This window comes from Periophthalmus magnuspinnatus, chromosome 5, assembly GCF_009829125.3.
Source record: "Periophthalmus magnuspinnatus isolate fPerMag1 chromosome 5, fPerMag1.2.pri, whole genome shotgun sequence".
NCBI classification, from domain to species: domain Eukaryota; kingdom Metazoa; phylum Chordata; class Actinopteri; order Gobiiformes; family Gobiidae; genus Periophthalmus; species Periophthalmus magnuspinnatus.
This window is the reverse complement of record NC_047130.1, coordinates 9,998,637-10,018,368: the sequence shown is the minus strand read 5'-3', so window position 1 is coordinate 10,018,368 and position 19,732 is coordinate 9,998,637. Positions and strand designations below refer to the sequence as shown.

The 19,732-nt window shown below is 37.1% G+C and overlaps 1 protein-coding gene across 1 annotated transcript in view; it reads left to right on the top strand.

Annotated features, from left to right (window-relative positions):
- Positions 1–19,051, top strand: part of LOC117371707 (sodium- and chloride-dependent taurine transporter-like) — a 45,751-nt gene extending 26,700 nt beyond the window's left edge. Inside the window, exons 7-15 of the mRNA XM_033967413.2 lie at positions 2,207–2,341; positions 2,926–3,029; positions 3,168–3,292; positions 5,659–5,771; positions 7,342–7,479; positions 10,489–10,591; positions 11,337–11,437; positions 11,782–11,952; positions 12,815–19,051. Coding sequence (XP_033823304.1) covers positions 2,207–2,341; positions 2,926–3,029; positions 3,168–3,292; positions 5,659–5,771; positions 7,342–7,479; positions 10,489–10,591; positions 11,337–11,437; positions 11,782–11,952; positions 12,815–12,973 — 1,149 coding nt within the window. The 3' untranslated portion in view covers positions 12,974–19,051. The remainder of the gene's footprint in view (positions 1–2,206; positions 2,342–2,925; positions 3,030–3,167; positions 3,293–5,658; positions 5,772–7,341; positions 7,480–10,488; positions 10,592–11,336; positions 11,438–11,781; positions 11,953–12,814) is intronic.
- The last annotated feature ends 681 nt before the right edge of the window (positions 19,052–19,732 follow it).

The following is a 19,732-nucleotide window of genomic DNA, read 5'->3' as shown; positions in this document are numbered from 1 at the left end:
CTTAAAAATATATCTAAAAGCCAATGACAGTACAAATGGCGTATAGTTTGTCTCTTTAAAGAGTTTACACAGTTCTGAGGTTAACATCCTTCTTAAATAAGGATTGGTTTAATGAAACACATTTATGGCATGACCGATAAGAAGAAACAATTGCGCTATATGATTGCTCGGCTCCTCAGAAATAACAAACCTCAGGGCTTCCCACATTGTATCATTTTCAATTGCAGAGTAGTGACCACACTCGGCCTTGTTTTATCGACTTTACTACCTCCGTAAAACCATCGAGCACAAATCCAACCCCACTAATCGATACTGGGATGAGGTCAGGAAAAGTGATGTCTTGGGGTGGCTCGAGTGGTATTGTGGCTTTTAAACAGACTTAAATCTACTGTGTAGCTAAGGTTTAAGCATATTTCACAGGTTATAATTTCTTCTATTGTTGTTCTTCTATTGAACATGCTAAATCAGAATCATGTCATTAAAAAACAATCCTCACTTGGTCCACGTAAGTCAATAGGTGATAGCAGTGTAGAAGTTGTAAGCTAAGCCTACTAATAACACCAAAATATTGCATATAGGCCTAGACAAAAACAGATTTTTATTACAGTAAACAAGAACGGTTTATTGGTTCCAGTGTAGTTACTCCCTTTATATAATGAAGCCATTATCGGAGCTGAGTCAGCCCTGTTTAAGCTACTTGGATGAGAAGCAAAGGGTATTCACTCGAAAGGCATTTGTCCAGTTGACAAAATGCAATCTTATTTTTCATTTTCTACTTTGATGACTGAGGGATCACACATTTGTAGAGAATGGTTACATTTGATAAGATTCAGTTCATCTAGGCACATTGAAGTGTTCAAGAAAAGCCTAAATTCACTGCAAAATTAATGCAAATCGAAAATGTTTGCAACAACATGAAGTCAGCAGGTTAGACCGTTTGATAGCTTACATAAAAAGAGCACTGGGAGGGGGGATTAATTTGTTTGGCCTACCAGCTCTAAAAATGAGAGACTTTTTTTGGTGATATTTAACACTGTGTATTCACCCAGAGCAACAAGATCAAATCAGTTATTATGAAACACTGGCACATATTAAACACTGATCCAGAACTGAGACGCGTGAGAGATGCTTTGGTACTTTCAGACTTCTCCTAGGGCAGAAACACATTAACTGCGCTCAAAACTCTCATTATCCCTTTTCTTATTAGCAATTATAGATACGGCAGTTGTGCTCAGTGCCATAACATCACCAAGACTTCTCATTTCTGTCATCCTTCTACCAGAAAGAAATTTCTCATTAGGAGTCTCATTAAATGTTAGTTTAGCTGTTGCACTGCCCATACAGTCTCACGCATGTTGGAAAGACGACACTAGAGCTCAAAACCCACATAAGTGAGCACAAAAGCACAATAAGACGCCAAGACCATGACTCTCCTGTTGCTGTTCATTTTAATCAGTTTCAACATGACCTGTCTTCACTTTGTCTCTGTGGGATCGTACAGATGTCTGCTCCATCAAGAGGAGGCGACCACAACCGTGCGTTAAAAGACACAAAGCCTGTTGGATTTTTACTTTACAAACTCTTAGCCCAAAAGGCTTAAACAAATAACTATTGTTTAATGTAATGTTATGATGTCAAAAGGGTGTTGTAATGAAGAGTGCACATTTGTTTGCCCTCCCTCTGAGCTATGAGAGAGGTTCATGTAAACTCTTAGAGGCATCACTTATTTTTGCTAAAAAATGTCAGAATTACAATTGTTACCTTTTTCGTGTGCTAATAATCTTCATATTTTTCTAGTCATTGTCCATGCATTTTAACTCACAAAAGACTGGTGTGAAGTGAATTATGTGCAATACTGCTGCTACATTGGGGATGTATATTTTTTTCCCTCTTGTGATTGGTTGATTATCCGTTAGGGGGCAGTCCCTTAACTTGTATAGGGGGAGTGGAAGGGGCTGTGCTCATACCTGAGGAAGGTCAGAGGGAATGAAACATATTAATAAAAGTGAACCAAGTGTGAGACCGTGTGCGGGAGTCTTCTTAATCTTTCTCTCCTCCGATGCACCAGTCAGGTTTGCAGAGTCTACACAGAAACATTCTCCACCTTTTGTGATTTGCTAATGTGACCATTTAAATTGTGATTTCTGATTTCCTTAAATTATTCATTGAATTCTAATAAGATTCATAATTTTACCTCTGTGCTCAGGTGGTCTACTTCACTGCCACTTTCCCCTTTGTGATGCTAATCGTCTTGTTGATCCGTGGAGTGACTCTGCCTGGTGCTGCCGAAGGAATCAAGTTTTACCTGTACCCCGACCTCAACCGCCTCAAGGATCCGGAGGTAAGGGACTCCTCCTGCTATCAGCTATGCTAACAGGCTAATGCTGTTGCTAGATTAAGACTTACTTTGAGACAACACAGCAACATGAAGACTTTCTTTCTAAAATAGAAGTTGATCAAAGTTACTTTCAGTTGCCAGTTAGGCTTATGTGTTTTTTCATCAATACTTAAGGGCTAGCTTGTTGGCTAACAACAGGAGGAATGTTGGCGAAACCCGCATTGTCCCATTTTACTTGATACTCACTTGCTATTTCTTATTTCAGATGTCAGGCTTCAGTTAAAGATTAGTAATGAAAAAGCAAAATGTGGTTGTTTATTAGTTATTAGACTTAAACTGCTCTTTTAAATGATTTTAAAAGTGTTTTGAGTTTGAGAGTCATAATTCACCATTTCTATTGAATCAGCTTGTGTTACTCACTGCTGTAACTCAGAATGTTGTACATGATTATGCCTAATAGGGAAACAAATGAGTCCATTAGCCTGTTAGCTTATTGCTTTTCACTGTATTTCATACTGGTTTCTTTTGTCCCAACATCAGCAGGCCTCAGCCTTTTTGTCCCTGCTCTCTCCCTTTACCCCTAACAGGTATGGATTGACGCGGGCACCCAGATCTTCTTCTCCTACGCCATTTGCCTGGGTGCCATGACCTCTCTTGGGAGCTACAACAAGTACAAATACAACTGCTACAGGTGAGGCTGCGCTCGGGCGGGGGCTTTGTTAGCGGGCTGTTAGCATTTAGCATTAGCGTTTTTTTTGTGGGAAAAAGTGAGGGGGGTGACTGCTGTGTTCATTAACAAATCCTCCTCCATGACATATGTGTGATATAGGGACTGTTTGCTGCTGGGAGCCCTCAACAGTGGTACCAGTTTTGTGTCTGGATTCGCAATATTTTCCGTCCTGGGCTTCATGGCACAAGAGCAAGGGGTGGACATTGCTGATGTGGCAGAGTCAGGTACGCGGGTCTGTAAAAGGCGGCAGTGATGGTGGGCGCTGCTTCCTGGTTCAACTAATGAAATAACAAGTGAATACCACGTTAAAGAAAACAGCAACGGAAAGACAGAACACAAACCATTTGGTCATTGGAAAAGAATGGATTCTATTAAAAAATGACGGCATCGGCATATGGAAGTTTTCCGCAATCAAACACCTTGAATTAAGAGTGCGTGTTAGCCACGATAAGTCAACAGCAAGATACCACAAGTTGGAGAAGCAAGTTTCCAGAAAGAAAATATTTTTCAGAAATTTTATTTTGGGTACATAGTCGTCCATTTTGCCCAGTGACATTGAATTAGAAGAAGCAATCTGTTTGTCGGAGTTAGCGTAGCATAGGCTATAGACTAAGCTTGAGTGGAGTAGGTGAAGTGCATAGTGCATCTTGTGCCAGATGCCTCCAAAGCTTGTTTTGAACTGGTGTTACCATTGCTGTGGTTCCTCGACAAAAAGTACAATCCATGCTTTGCTTTGTGATTATAAAGTGACAAATGTTGTTTTTTGTACAATAATACCACTGCACCTTACATCTGTAGTGACCAGCTTTAGCTTACAGCTCTTTAGATAGGTCTATACAGTGTAGGTGAAGAGAAATAACACCAAACTAGATGACACACAGAGTTATAGGCCTCCATATTATAACATGTAGCAATTGCAGTGTAATATTAATCCAGTAGCTCACATCCTCTGCGCAAGCAGCTCACATACAGCTTTTACTTAAAGGATAAAGTATCTTCAGACAGACTAGTGTCCATATAAGCTACTGGTTTAGGAATACAATGAATGAAGCATAAAAGGCTTTTGTATTAAAGGCTGCTGTGACAGTATCTGTTCAGATGAAACAATCATATTGATTATCAATGTCCCATGTTGTTACTCAGACAGTACACTTCACTTTGAAGCCTGTAAACTCTAATGCAAAAAAGTGTTTATTACATTTTCAGGTACTATTATGAACAGCATGCATCAGTATTGCTATTCCCTTTAGACAAGCCTATCATAGTGTTTACATATGTAAAATACATAAAATAGTTTTGGCCTTGTAGTAAATAATCCTAATTATGAATGCAGTTAATGTAATAAGAATTAGGCAAATTAACATTGTATTTGAATAGCCATGTAAAGTGTAAAGACAGCACTGAAGGCTGACACAGCCCTGTCACAGTGTGCTGTGAGTCAGCGGTGTTTGGTTGGATGGATGCCTCTAAAAGTGAACTACTACACTACTATCTGCTGTTTCAGTGCCTCCTGTTGTACATCTTTGGTTCACTTCAACATTAAACTACGCCTATCACCAAAAAAATAAAAAAGTTAAAAAAAAAACATGAAAAAGGCGTATGTGATTGTAGCGGCTGCTGTTTTTCCCAGACCATTTTGCATTCCTCCTACATCACACTGGGACGATGCAAAATGTAAGAGTGAAGTCTTTAGGTGGTGACTTACTTTGACTTTGGGCTGTGATGGACTCGGTTTACTTTTCCCATAAAAAACAAACCAAAAAATAAAAATGGGAAATGTCAATCATGCTCATCATATGGCAGTTTAGTTTTCTAGAGTGTAGCTGTTTTAATAGTTGAGAGTTTTTGATGTTGAGACACACGTTTGTATAACATAATATAGTGTTATCAGATGTTATCAATACTGAGCACCCATTTGGACAAGTATCTATATCTGAACCTCTATAGTACAAAAAGCACTTTTTAATCATCATTGTGCTATTGCAATCAGTCCTCAATATCAAAATTTTAGTATAATATTACTGGTGTAGCAGTTTTGTATAGCCTTTGTATAGGTTATAGTTATTATAGACGTCATCTCTCATATTATCAGGTTGCCTAAACTGCCAAAAAATTCTCAACTATTGAAAAATTTATGTATTGGGCTGTCACACTGTTTATACTTTATATTGCCGAAGTACTTGATATAACCATGTACCGCAATGTGCATTATACTTACTTGTACTTACTTCCACAGCTAAACTCCCTTTGAAAACACTGAATAGCCATTTTAGATTTACTATTGGAGTACTATATAGAGATATTTTACTATGTAACCTAGTAATTGCTGTATTATAGGGCAAAATGGGTAAGTATAGTTAGATACATTGTTTGTCCTAACCCTATAGTCTAAATTGTTAGCACATTATTAGCACGTTGTTAGCGTCTTGTTAGTGAGTGAGTGCTTCTTGCTCCGGTCTGGTCTTGCTGTCCACTGGTTGGGTTCTTGGGTCTAACAGTGGCTGCAGATCAGATGAGCCCTTTCACATGATGCTAACGTTGCTTCTTGTTGTTTTTGTTTGTCCCCTCCCACTCCCCGTCCCCTCTGCAGGTCCCGGGCTGGCGTTCATAGCTTACCCCAAGGCAGTCACCATGATGCCTTTCCCAACTCTATGGGCTGTCCTATTTTTTATAATGCTGCTGCTGCTTGGCCTCGACAGTCAGGTGAGCACGGCGACACTTTGGATATTATATTAAAGGTTCACTAAGCCTGTACTGTTTTTGGCAGACCCTCCACCAGAAAAATTACAGAGTGCACCTTTAAAGCCCTTATGGTACAACATTTCTGGTAGTGGGTATGCTATCTGCTTGGCTGGAGATGTTTTTGCTGTGTCTCAGATGTTCCACAGTAGAGTTTTGAACTTATCTATCACCATGGAGACAAGTAGATGACGTACCTGCAAACAAGCAAAGTATGAGTCAGAAAAAAAAAAAAAAAATCTTTTGTAAGATTTGTATTAGTTATTTGACATTGGGTCAACAAAAAAACAGTTAATATTTCTAAAATTGAATTTAATTCAACTGAAAAGAAACATCAACAAAACAAAAGCACATTTGTGGATTTATCTATGCCCATGTATGTATATAAAGCTATAAGACCTGTACATATTTGCCTCCTGGAACATAAGGCCTAGTTTGGGCATTTGTAACAGATTAAACATACCAACTTGATAATGCCTTTCTAAAGTTGGCACTTCTTAAAAGACAGTTTTTCCAAATGCCCAACAACATGCAGCACAGGTTACATAACAGGTCCACAGCTGTTGTATGGCCTGGATACTGTGGTATTTCTGTCAACTGCGTGGACTATGTGTGTCTATGTCTATGGTTAACATATGAAGCATCAACATGGACTTGTAGACGTTAGGACGCTTGCTAAGGTGCTAGCTTACAAAGCACTAAACAAAGAGCCTCTAACTGAGTGATGGTGTCGAACATCATAAAATGCTATGGCAAAAATAGTACTGCTGTTAATGGAAAACAGCAGTACTAGACTTTAGAGGGCCCTAAGCAGAATTTGCTGTTGGGCTCTTTGCCGCTTCTGTGGCATGTATTCAAATATGAATAATATTAATAATAATTCATATTATTTATATAAATATAAATTCACATAAATAATAATAATATAAATTAAGACAACACCGTCATCATCTCAACCAGTTGTAAAAATACTGAAAATTCTAGAGGCTCACAACAGGAATAGCCACTTTTTAGACATTTTCCCTGATTTCTGGTTAATTTTAATGTGTTACATTTGGCTAAAGAGGCTTATATTTATCAGGGTTGTTATGTTATAAAATGCAAAATTGTATAAAGTACAGTTCAAGGGTAAACAGGGCCGGCCATTTAAAGACCTGACGCCTTCCTCTGCTGTTTTAGAACTCTTGCAATGCATTATGGTCTATATTAATAAGTCCAGTGCTGGACACAACTTTTCAAGATGCATTATGGGAAATATTGATCGCACTTCTTTTTCACCCACTGGACACTTGGACCTCTCTGAAAATGATGTGATATAACTAGTGTGGACATTCGAACACAGCCAAAATGAAACCAGAGCAAGTAAAATACAGGGCCAGAAAAGTGTTTTGTTTTTTTTGTTTTTTTCTCATACACAAAAAAGCGTAGGATTTTTCCAGCTTCAAAAATAGTATAGTTTTGTGGAAGTGGTAGAGTATTGCTTCTAGGATACTTAATATTTGAAGTATTTAAGGATACTCTTTTATATTTTCAGTTTGTGGAGGTGGAAGGGCAGATCACTTCTCTGGTCGATCTGTATCCGTCCTTCCTAAGGAAGGGTTACCGCAGAGAGGTCTTCATCGCTATACTCTGCTGCATGAGTTACCTGCTCGGACTCACCATGGTCACTAAGGTAACACTACACGGCAACTGCATCATAGCAACAGCATCCCCATGGCAACCCTATCTCAGTGACTCATGTATTCTCTCTAATACTCTACACCTACATTACCTCTAAAGACACAGCAGATACATTTCCCCAGAACTACATTTTTATTGTCACTATATATATATATATATATATATATATATATATATATATATATATATATATATATATATATACACACATACACACAAACATCAACATCTAGATAGACAGATACTCCATGTTGTTTTTTGTAAAAAAAAAAAAAAAAAAAAAAAAATTAAAAATATGCTCTGAACTCTAAATGCCATCACTGAAAAATCAATTTCCTCCCCTCCCAAATCATGCAGCTATAGTTGTAAGTGCAATGGGTCCTCTTTGGTACAAAGTTGAACATTTGGGAAAAACAAACCATGTTTAGGTTGTTAGGGGTCCATGGGGAGAGGACTCTTAGGATGTGAGCCGTGAGAACTTTCCTCTGAAGTATTAATAGACAGCGCTGGCTCACTTTTTCTCATCATCCAGGCCCGTTCGGTCTGACATGTTTGGTTTAAAAGCACAAACGTTCTCAGATTCAACTGTGTTGTTTCTAAGACACAAAAGCACCAAGCTCTCAGCAGAAACTCCCCGATATTTTTACATACCAACTTCCAGACAACAAAGGAGGCTTTTAGATGGTCTATGTCATTTCTCTGAATTTTCCAACCAAGAGCTACCACAGAATACATTAACTTCCAAGTATCATCAAGACGGTATGGCAAAAATAAATGGCAAAAGTGAATCATGATTTTGATTTTCATTTCATGAGCATAAACAAGACAGACTTCTAATCAGTGATATTATGATATGAAGTGCATCTGACAGGTTAGACTACTAATTTCTCTAAAACATCATGAGATTTAAGACTTTACTTTAAAAAAAAAAAACTCCTTATCTTTTCTTTTGTTTTCTGGTTTTGTAATTGTGGTGAAGGTTATATAATTTTATTGACATAAATAGAGGTATGTTACATAGCAACCATGATATTAATAAGGGCCAAAGCCTAAATTGCACAATAGTTTTGATGAGAGTAATAAAAGTAAATGACAACACCCTGTGCCTTCCTTGTTTGTAAACTGTCACTGTATTTAGGTTGAATTTTTCTGACAGTTGAGTGACTCAACTTTTTTTCTCTCCATAAACTGCCATATAACTGACCAAAAGTATGATGAATATTTACCACAGGTGCCATCCCACCAAACCACGACAGAATGAAAAAACTATGTTAATCTGTCAAATGCACTTTAAGAGGAAATAGTTAATAGAAATAGTTCATTTATTCTTCTTAAGTGTTCCATCTGCTCCAACCACATGCTTTTACTGACAGAGGACTGGCTGTAGCTCTCTCCACTAAAAAGACCCAGGCTGATCATTAATCATAAGAAATTTAAATTGTATTAATCACCCTACTCTACTATACAAAGAATAAAACATGATTAAATCACGTCTAAACTAAATAGAACAGATTCAAAGATAGTTTTATTAGAGGACTAGACCAAAATGTGCATAAAACTTAATGAAACCAACTAAAAATAGAATGAAAGTAGTAAAACATAGCAGAACTGCAAAGTACTACCACAAGAAATACACTTACCACCATTTATACCTGTACAGAGTTTGAGAAACACCATTTAGAAACACAACGCAACTGTACAATCAACTGCCCAATAGTGCCAGGTGCCATATTGATATGTTGATAATACTGAGGTTGCATACTGAAGTATTCATTCTCATTCAAAAATACAACCATCTCAAAAATACAGTATTTACTTCAAATTCAGATTAACATTATTTGACATCCGTGTTTACATTACAACTTGTAGTATAAGGAGCATTACAGATGATATAACCCCATCTACTCCACAATTAAAGCAATAGCAGAATGTTTTCAATGCATTTGTACTAGTATATGATCAATACTGCTATTCAAGACTTACTGGTAATTTGTTCAAGTGTTAAATGTAGTGATACTGATTAAAATGATACATATTTTGGTCACAGTAACAATACAAATCAACTTCTTAAAGTTGATTTGTAAAGTTCTTAAATCAGACATGTCAGACTCAGGCCCGCAGGCCAAATTTGGGCCTTGATCTAAATATATTTGGCCCGTGACATCATATTAAATACATATTAGAGCTGGCCCACCAGCCGCCGTGTCAGTGTGAGCATGCACCTCTAATAATATGAATCCCAGAATGCTTTGCAAATGTGTTGGTGCCGGCCCTCACCACTTCTATTGACACTCATTAGTATCTGCTACCTGTTGCCTCCCTCAAATTTAATCCACCCCTTTTGAAAAATATGCAGCTGTTGAACATTTTTCAATAAATATTTAGTTTGGCCTGCAACTTAGTCACAGTTTTTAATTTTGGCCCTCTTGAGAATTTGAGTTTGACACCTCTGTCTTAACTTTCTGGTGATTTTTTTGTATTTATTTTTGTTTGTTCAAAGCCAAAGCTTGAACTTGAAAACTTGTTACCATGAACATGGTAAAAATAAACACTCAAATAATATGAAAAGTACTTTTTACTTTTCAGTCCAGTTCAAAAATGTAGTGGGGTAGAAAGTACAGATACCTGCTCTCAAATGTAGTGAAGTAAACGTAAAGTGTGAAATTGACTTAAGTTACCGGTAATTTTCTATCTATACTTCACCTAAATACATTACTTTATTACTTTTACTTCGTTACCTTCCACCACTGGTCTGAGTGAAACAGAAATGGCTGGTATCACCCTTATCTAGTAACAGAGGTTTAGAAACACAACACAACTGTACAATTCATGTGGAATTTTCCTACTCTACAAGTGCCTGTCTTTTTTTTTTAAATCAACATGGATACAGGGACACAAATAAATGTGAATACAGAAGTAAACACCGCAAAAGCGAAAACAGAGGAAGCACAAATGTGAAGTATCTCCAGATGACTCATGTGTTCCTCTCTTGCTCCATCAGGGTGGCATGTATGTGTTCCAGCTGTTCGACTACTATGCAGCCAGCGGTGTGTGCCTTCTGTGGGTGGCATTCTTTGAATGCGTTGCTGTTGCCTGGGTTTATGGTACGTCTCTTAAACTTTATTTTAATATTTATTTTATTCCATAAAAAGATTCCATACATCTGAACAGCTGACATCATGAGAACTTCCCTCTTTAGCCCCTAGACTAATGCATTCCTGAGCCTATGTTTAGACTAAATGCATTGCACAAACAGCTCAGGCCTTTTATAATCTACTTATAAGAGTTATGAGGTCATTTATTATCGACATATCGGGCGACTCCCATTTAGAAACATAAAGGTAGCCATTATGCCATAGATACACTGATGATATACTGTTGTTAGGGATGAGCGGTCTCAGATTCTTCTGGTATTCCCACAATAAAGTTATGTTATTTTTGCAATCCGAATAAAGGTACTAAACATGTCTGGGATGAGGGTAAACCTCAAAAGTGCCCAAAATATCACACCATCCGTTTTTTTCCTTAATATTTTTTACTCCTTTCCAGTGATCCAAAGGTATTCCTCACTTACCTTACACATTCTGAGTATCCTACTTATTAACTGCGATGAGTTTAGAAACGAGGAAGGTTATGTTAAAGCTAACAACATCTAGCATGCCAATAGTGCACTTCCTGATTCTCCCCTAATCAAAAGTTTCATAAATATGTCCAAACAGCACAAAGCGGACTTATTTTGACCTCGAGAGCTGCTAATACAATATATCTGTTCTGGGGCAAGACAAATTTAGCCCAGATACAAGGAACACAATGGGTACAGGTGCTTAAAACAAGTATCTTTTTTTTCAGGCGTTGATAATTTCTATGATGCCGTTGAGGACATGATTGGCTACAGACCAAACCCATGGATGAAATGGAGCTGGACCATCTTCACTCCTCTGCTCTGTGTGGTACGTGCCTGCTCATATACTCAAAATATACACTACCAGTCAACAGTTTAGACCATAGACTCTATGTATAAATCCAAATAGGAAGTGAACACACTCACTTAGTCCACTTCCTTAAACAGTCTGTGGTTTGGACACACCTTATTAGTCAATGTTTTTTTCTTGTTTATTTTCTACATTGTAAATAACAACAATTACAGTATATGAAGCAAGACTTATGGAATTATATAGCAAAGAAAAAAAAGTAGAGTAACTGTTAAGTGTATCCAAACTCAAACCACATGTACTACCTCTACTCTACTACTACTTCCTTCATATATTCACGTAGTACCATATGTTTTGTGCAGGGATGCTTCATTTTCTCCTTGGTCAAATATAAGCCATTGACGTACAACAAGGTCTACCAGTACCCGGACTGGGCCATCGGTCTGGGCTGGACTCTTGCTCTGGCCTCCATGATCTGTATCCCCATGGTGGTGGTCATCAAGATCATCCGCTCCGACGGGCCGCTCATTGAGGTCAGTACAAGCTAATTGTTACCTTAATAAATCTATTTGCTCCATGTCCTTTTCTGGTTTTGGCAGCTGTTTTGGTTTTCTTTCATAACGAGGTCTTATTAGTAGGATCGTAATCAAGAGTCAAAACATGAACCGGCCATTTTGTTTGACTAAGCGATTAGCGGCTATAATAGGCTTGCAAATGTCTGTACTTTGACAATGTTCTCTTCCAGTTCCAGTTTAGCAATTTTGTCTGCAGCAATAAACGTGTCTTGCCTAATCTGAAGTTACACTAAAAACTAACTATGGAATTTTCCACAGTTAAAGTTAGATATCTTGCATTTATTGCCTTTATTATGAGGCCTTTCTGAGGAGATTGTATGGTTTCTGCATGTCTGGTACTCTGCTTCCTCTGTTTGTGTAATCCCTCAATCGTCCAGGTCTGATCCATAGTAAAAGCCAAAAGTAAAATCTGTCAACTGGACAAAAAGTTGTAGGAGTGAAGACATTTCGCTGCTCCTCCAAGCCGCTTCTTCAGTTCTGGTCAGATTACTGATGGACACTGCCTTATATCTATCTGAAGGGAGGAGCTACACTGAAACACCTATTGTTTACAGTACAGAGCTACATTAAGTGTGCACTGTGCCTGAGTCATACTTAGCATAATCATACAACTCTTAATGGATGTTTTTCACACATATTGGCATCCTAGCTACCCCTATTGGTTTCTTTGCTTCCTTTGTTTGCTTTTCTCCTGCAACTTTTTGTCCAGTTGACAGATTTTACTTTTGGCTTTTACTTCGTTTCTCCTATATGTACTACTACTACTACTTCCTTCATATATTCCGTGTTACTGATATTTCCTGTCTCCCTTTCCTTCCAGAGGATCAAGGCGGTAGCAGCCCCCGTGCGTGGAGGGGCCAGCTCTCGCCCTGCAGGTCACCGTGGGTTGAAGGAATTCAACTACCCCCTGGACCCCAACATGAACAAGGGCCTACTGCTCAAGGCCCCCAGCCACACCATCGTCGAGACCATGATGTAGGGGGCGCTCTCCGTGAGAAAACCCCTCCTCTGTCCTCTTCGCTTTTGGAGCTAGCTTTGTCTCTCTGTATGTCTGTTCGTCTGGTGGACTCAAAAGGGTTTAGGGAAAAAAAAAAAAAAGATCAAGTTGTTTAGGAAATTGTTGGGAAAGTAGTGGTAGTTTCTGTAAGCCCGGCCAGTCAGACCTACTCGTTTTCATGGTGTTTGTTGAAAGTCTCACAGAAAATGTTCAACTGTATAACTCCCTTTTCAAAATGTAAGTTTTAAAATCAGATTTCTTGCCCAAATGCAGATTGGTTGAAATATTTATTAAATAACCACTCGGCTTGGTTCTAAAGCTAACGTAACGTCGTCGCCAAGCTAGACCAGACATTTTTGGCGATTTCTGTTTTACGAATTCCAAGTTTACGAAAATTCTACTCATAGTAGTTAGCATTAGTAAGTGTAATAAGATATAAACCCAGATTAAACCTGATTAAACATTGCCAAGTGATGCTCTTTTACTCAATTGTACTAAAAAAAAAATACTATTAGTAAATAAGTTAAGGGGTAATCATTAGTCATAGAGATTTTAACTGAATAGATGATTTTGCAGTTGGCTTGTACAAACTATTTTGAGAGGCCACCAAACCTCATCTTTTAATTAATTTAGTTTAAATTTTTGCCCCCCCCCCCCCCTTAAAGTTCCAGTTTCCAATTCCAAAGAAAATGCATTAGGATGGCTGGTCAGGCAAGGACTTTCTTGATGATAAGGGTACCAATCACATTTCAAATCTATTTCTAATTGAAGTTGCCCCTCTTTTAAACCTGCTCACGACTCAATCTAGCACTTAGTTTTATGGACTGAGTGGCAAATTTACACCAGCTGAAAGACTTGAAACCAACAACTTTTAAACATCACATCTAACAAACTTGTGACATAATGTTTTCCAATGAATTCATTACCTGTTTACTACAGGCTTAAGCACTACAAATAAAGACTTCTTTTTCTTGACCAATGTTTGGAAGATCTAAACATTCAGTGACACCAAGCTAAACCTAATTTTGCCTTTGGGTAATTAGCTGTATGTTGATAAAAAGTGTTGTTCACTGGCATCGTTCAAAGAAATGCTGCAGCCACAGAAATTGAATGTATGAACATATAATCATAATTTTAAAGCCATGAAAATTCCATTATTTTGGGACCACAAAAGGCTAAACGGAAGTCTATGTCTGGATTAAAAGAGTTTTTTATTTTTATTTTACTTGGTAAGTGAGAATTCCAATATAAGTGTCGATCAAATCCTAACCATTAGCTAATTAAATATTAGCATGTGAAATATGGGACTCGGCTCCAAATTAGCCACAATAACTGCTAGCCGCGATTGACTTTATTTGGCTGGAGCCGAACACTATGGATGACTTCACATCCTCAATCCACTTATACAGTATTTGATTCCAACGTAACCACTTATTTAGCTTTAGCTTAAATGCAGGTATAATTTGTTAACTCTCCTATATGCTACAAATACTGAAAAGCACATTCTTTGGTGGTTGGTTACAAAAGATAAACAGGTTAACAATGTTCCAACTTACCTGGAAAGCACCAAAATGCTTGCTTGCTATTGGCTAAATGCTAACAAGATAATTACTAGCACACTTTTGATGAAGAAATAACGAGGACCACATAAAGGCTGCTATACATCACTCACTTACCTCAGAAATTAAAACCGTATTAGTTGAGACATATTTCTTCAAAATAAAAGCCTGTTACTGAAGCTGGTTCTTGATTGCACCTTAGCACAAATCTGCCATAGCCTTATAGCACTGTACTTTGTCTATGGTTTTCGGACTAGAATAAACTGAATTTGAATGGTTTTCTGAAAGGATTTGAAGTGTGGCGGTCCAACCCTTGAGTATAGGCTATTTGTGACGTACTGTATCGTAGTAGCTTACCAGTCGATATATATATATTGTCTATATCTTTCTCTGCCCTAGACCAATTTACAATATAGGCTTTTCCTTTGCGGCTTACAACTTTGGACATTATTATTATTACTATGACAACTACTTTTGTCCTCTTTCAATGTTTAGATTTTTATATTAAGACTATAATGTTATTGGTATTCACTATTGATGATATTGCTGTAGTTTGCATTTAAAGACGGTCTTTTATTTTGGCGTGCATTTGTAGAGGCAGCCCACTGGCAACTTTTCAAAGTAAAAGTGCGGCGAAGTCATGTTGGAAGTGTGCCAATGGTAGTGTCTATAAATGTGTGGGATAATGTTTAAACACTTTTGTTTTCTGTATATACCAACACTCAGTATTTTAATTTAAAGGGCACAAATTCACATGTCTGCAACAAATAGATGCTCAAAGTAGCTGCTATTTGATTTGACACACTTTGGATAATTCGGTTAGGACGCCATGTTGTGCAAGACTTTGATAAACACTTAAAAGATTAAAAACCAAACACCAAAACTGTATTAAAAAATGATATCAAAACTACCCTTTCAAAATTCTACATAGGATTGTGAATTACTGACAAAATGATGATGAATTGTTTTTAAGTTTGAAAACGTTAACGATACACCAATTTCATTTGTACTCAATAGTATTAACTTTTCTAGTAATAAAATAAAATAAAAATTGAAAGCTAATTGTATTAAAACAGCACTTCAAAGAAAATGCACTTAAGATACGTATTAGTGTTCTTTACACATGCACTTAACTTTTTAAGTCGATTGCAGTTAATGACAAACTATATGACGACAAAGAAAAATCCAACATGGCTGCCATTTGAATCCAATTGTCCAAACGGTGTCATAACAAAAGCTGACTGAACCCAAATTCCATGGCTTGAGCCCTATCATAACTGCCTATAACTACTTGCATTTGATATACATTCATTTTTATATCTCTTTGTAACAAACAATTTTTTCCATTTGCCTAATCATCACCAGCCCATCTCTCAGGAGCTCCTCTCTTGTGCTTTCGTACTATCTACTGTACCGGGATGAAAAAAGTACTTCTACTGCCTTCCCTTTTGAAGTAACCGTATGGAGAGTTGATTTTATTGTTGCACCTTATTTGTACGATTGGGATTCATATCAGAGGCCAGATACACTGCCATCTTGTAAAATCAGGATCCTTCACATGTAAAAAAAAAAAGAAATAGTGTTTTAAAAATGTGATTTATGAGCACACACAATCATTGAGACCAATTCAAAGAATATTTTTCAAGTCCTTAGTAATTATAAACACATATTTTCCGTGTTTTTCATAACAGGTTGTGTGTTTTTAATTTTAAAGGCCATTGCATTCTCCGTCACTACATATATGATTTTTTTTTTTTTTTTTTTTTCTTTAAGTATGGCTTAAAGTTTCTCTTAAAAGATCTTGCACACAATTTAAACCAATAAACACTTTTAACAGTAGAGGCAAACTTGATAGACATTAGCTGTTAGCATTGAAGCTAACTGGGGAATGTTGAATGAGCTAGCCAAAGTAACATTCAATATTATTTGCTAAGGTAATTTTTCAACAATTAAGTAGCCAGGAAATTTTGACTTTTGACTATATTGACCTAATTATCTTGGCAAAGTCACAAAACAAGTCTTATTTGGCTAGCTAACAGAAAACCAAAGACGCTAAGTATTCTGGGAAATGCAGTACTTTAATAAAATTGGCTCGTGCTAAAAGCTTGTGCTAAGATCTCTTACTATGAACCACAAGCATAGACTGTATATATAAATGGACATAGATAATGTGCTAGCCGCCATGTTCTAAATAGATAGTGATCATGGACACACTTCCGTTTCCATCAGTAATTCACTTTAAATTGAAAAATCGACACTCTGAAACCGCTGCAGTGAGCCTTGTTATTTTGGTCTTAACATGTTCATATTAACCCACTCTACATGATCCTGGTATTTGTATTGTGCTATTGTGTTCGTTAATCAAAATATAAACATTAATAACAGACAAATCAGGCCACTTCTTTTCCCGAGGTCGCTCCGGATTGGCTTTTTGCTTGCGATGATACTCGTGGTCGAAATTCCAAACATGGAACTTGGCACAAAATTCACCCCTATAATTGCTAGCCTCGATAATTTCATTTGACTAGAGCTAAACGCAATGGGTGACGTCACATTCACTTAGTCCACTTCTTTATACAGTCTATGACCACAAGCCACATATCTTAACATATGCAGTAATACACGTAATGTTGTATTTTAATACATTTTGCCTTTGTACACTCCCCATCCGTTAGCCTAAACCAGTTTTTGATTTATTTAAAGCAAACATGCACATGAATGTTGAAATGTGAAAGTAACCTCTGGGTGTAAGGTTATGTTTTAGCCTGATAAAAGCATTTTTTTATGTTTTAATTATTTTGTTCGGGTCATTTTGTGTTGTCATTTATAACTGTGTGTCTTTTTCGCATTTGCCTTTTGTATTCCAAATATTTGTACCTCTTTCATTGGACTGTCAATCAAAAAAACAAAAAAACTGCAACATGTATGTGCAATACTTTGTAGAAAACTTAAATTTTTATGCTGGGTATTCCAAAGTGGTACTTTATAATTAAGCTTGTGAAGAATTTGAACGATCAGGGTCCAGCTGAAGTAGGCAACAAATTGCTCCAAATTGTGACAAAGAAACCAAAACAGAACCACTACAGCATATTGTGGTTTGAATGCACTGAAAATAAACCATCAAACTGAATTTACAAGTATGAGATTTTTTCTGACACTTTTATTTTGAAATGCAAAAACACTGCCACTAAGCCCACAATGTCGTATAGCTGCATATAATCAACTCGCTTAAGCTATGACGCTACAAAAAGAGATGTTTTCCCAAAGCAAACATCTGAATTCATCTGATCGGTGTCCTGATTCAAGGCAAAACTAGAATGTTCCACTGTATGGCATTAAAGTGGGACAAAACACATAACAACCGCCCACAAACCACATTTCAAATCGAGCTGCTGTATTGAACTAAAGGGGAGAGTAAAGGGGAAGGAGGAGCTGGGTTTTGAGGGTATATGAAAAGAGTGATTGATCTAACAGCTGTCCACACTTGTAACTTCTGGCTGTAATCAAGGCAGTCTTGTGTAATGTCACATAGTACTTGAAATTGCAGTGGCCACCAGAGGCAGTACACACTTTGATTTAGGCGTTTATGGTCAAAAAGCTGCAAATGTACCTAGGTTGCCTTAAAAATGCCCCAAAATGACTAGGAACAGTAGAATGTGCTATTAAAACACCAAATACACAGTTTAGTAGTGAAAAAAGTGAATTGAGTTCAACTTTAAACAATCTTGCATATATTCATTGATAGGTGCATTTTATTGCTATAAGAAATACCTTGAAAAACTCAATGAAAACTAGTTAATGCAATACTGTGGAACATTCAGGAGAAAACAACAGCAACATTGTATCCCATGTATACTCAGAGAACCAGAGTTACATTTTAACCAACCATTTGGATAAAAACAAAACAAAAAAAACAATAAAAACATGGCTGCTTTGGTGAAAACACATCTCTTATCATATCAACACCATAACTTTCCCAAATTGCATTTTCATACGCTCATATTGACGACACTGCTGCCTTAGAGCATTCTCAAACAGCTGCAGACTTGAGTTTCATAATTCAAAACTGTCTATAATCTTTTCAAACTTGTAATACAATATTTGGTATATTTTCCATTTATACTGTACAATTATATTCTTACATGCATTTCTATGGACGATTCATCTATTTAACAATATTAGTTACTCAGAGAACCATAGTTACAACCATAGTTACATATTATCCTTGCTAGGGATTGTGGGAAATTGAGTCCTGCTGTTAATTATATGGTTAGTCTTTCCTCGTAAAGCTGTAAACCAGTCAACCCTTTTGGAGAATGTCAAATGGGGAAATGTTTTTAATTCTTGTTGAAAACATTTTTAATTGAAAGGTTTTTATTTTATTGTAATGGCCAACTTGTAAGCTACAAAAAAGAAAATCAAAAAAAGAAAATGTGTGTTTGAACAGGTTTTACAACGATGTAAACCTTTTTTATTTGATAATAAAACTGTCTTCATGAAACTGCTGTGCGTTTTGTCATTTATGCACTTGTAATTGTTTTTTCAATAAGTCAGTACATGGATGGATAGAAGGAGAGGAGAGAGGATAGAAGGAGAAGATACAAGGAGAGGATAGAAGGAGAGGAGAAGGAGGACAGAATGAGAGGAGAAGGGGAGGATATTAGGAGAGGAGAAAGAGTGGATAGGAGTGGATAGAAGGAGAGGGTAGAAGGAGAGGAGAAAGAAACGATAGAAGGAGGGGAGAAAGGCAGGATATTAGGAGAGGGTAGAATCAGAATCAGAATCAGAAGACTTTTATTGCCATAGTCTGTGAACACAGTTCACAAACTAGGAACTTGCTTCGGTGAAAAAGTGCAACATAAACACACTGAATAAATACAAATACAAATAAGGGCATGCACAAAGTTAAAAAGATATGCTTAAAAAAAATCAAGTGAAATACTTAAAGGGAGAAAATATATACAACAGCAGCATCAGAACAACAGTGCAAAGTGGCTTATTAAAGTGACCAGAAGGAGAGAAGGAGAGGACAGAAGGAGAGGATAGAAGCAGGGGAGAAGGAGAGGAAATTAGGAGCGGATAGAAGGACAGAAGGAGAGGATAGAAGGAGAGAAGGAGGGGATAGAGGAGAAAGAGAGAATTAAAGGAGAGGATAGAAGGAGCAAAGGACGGGAGAGAAGGA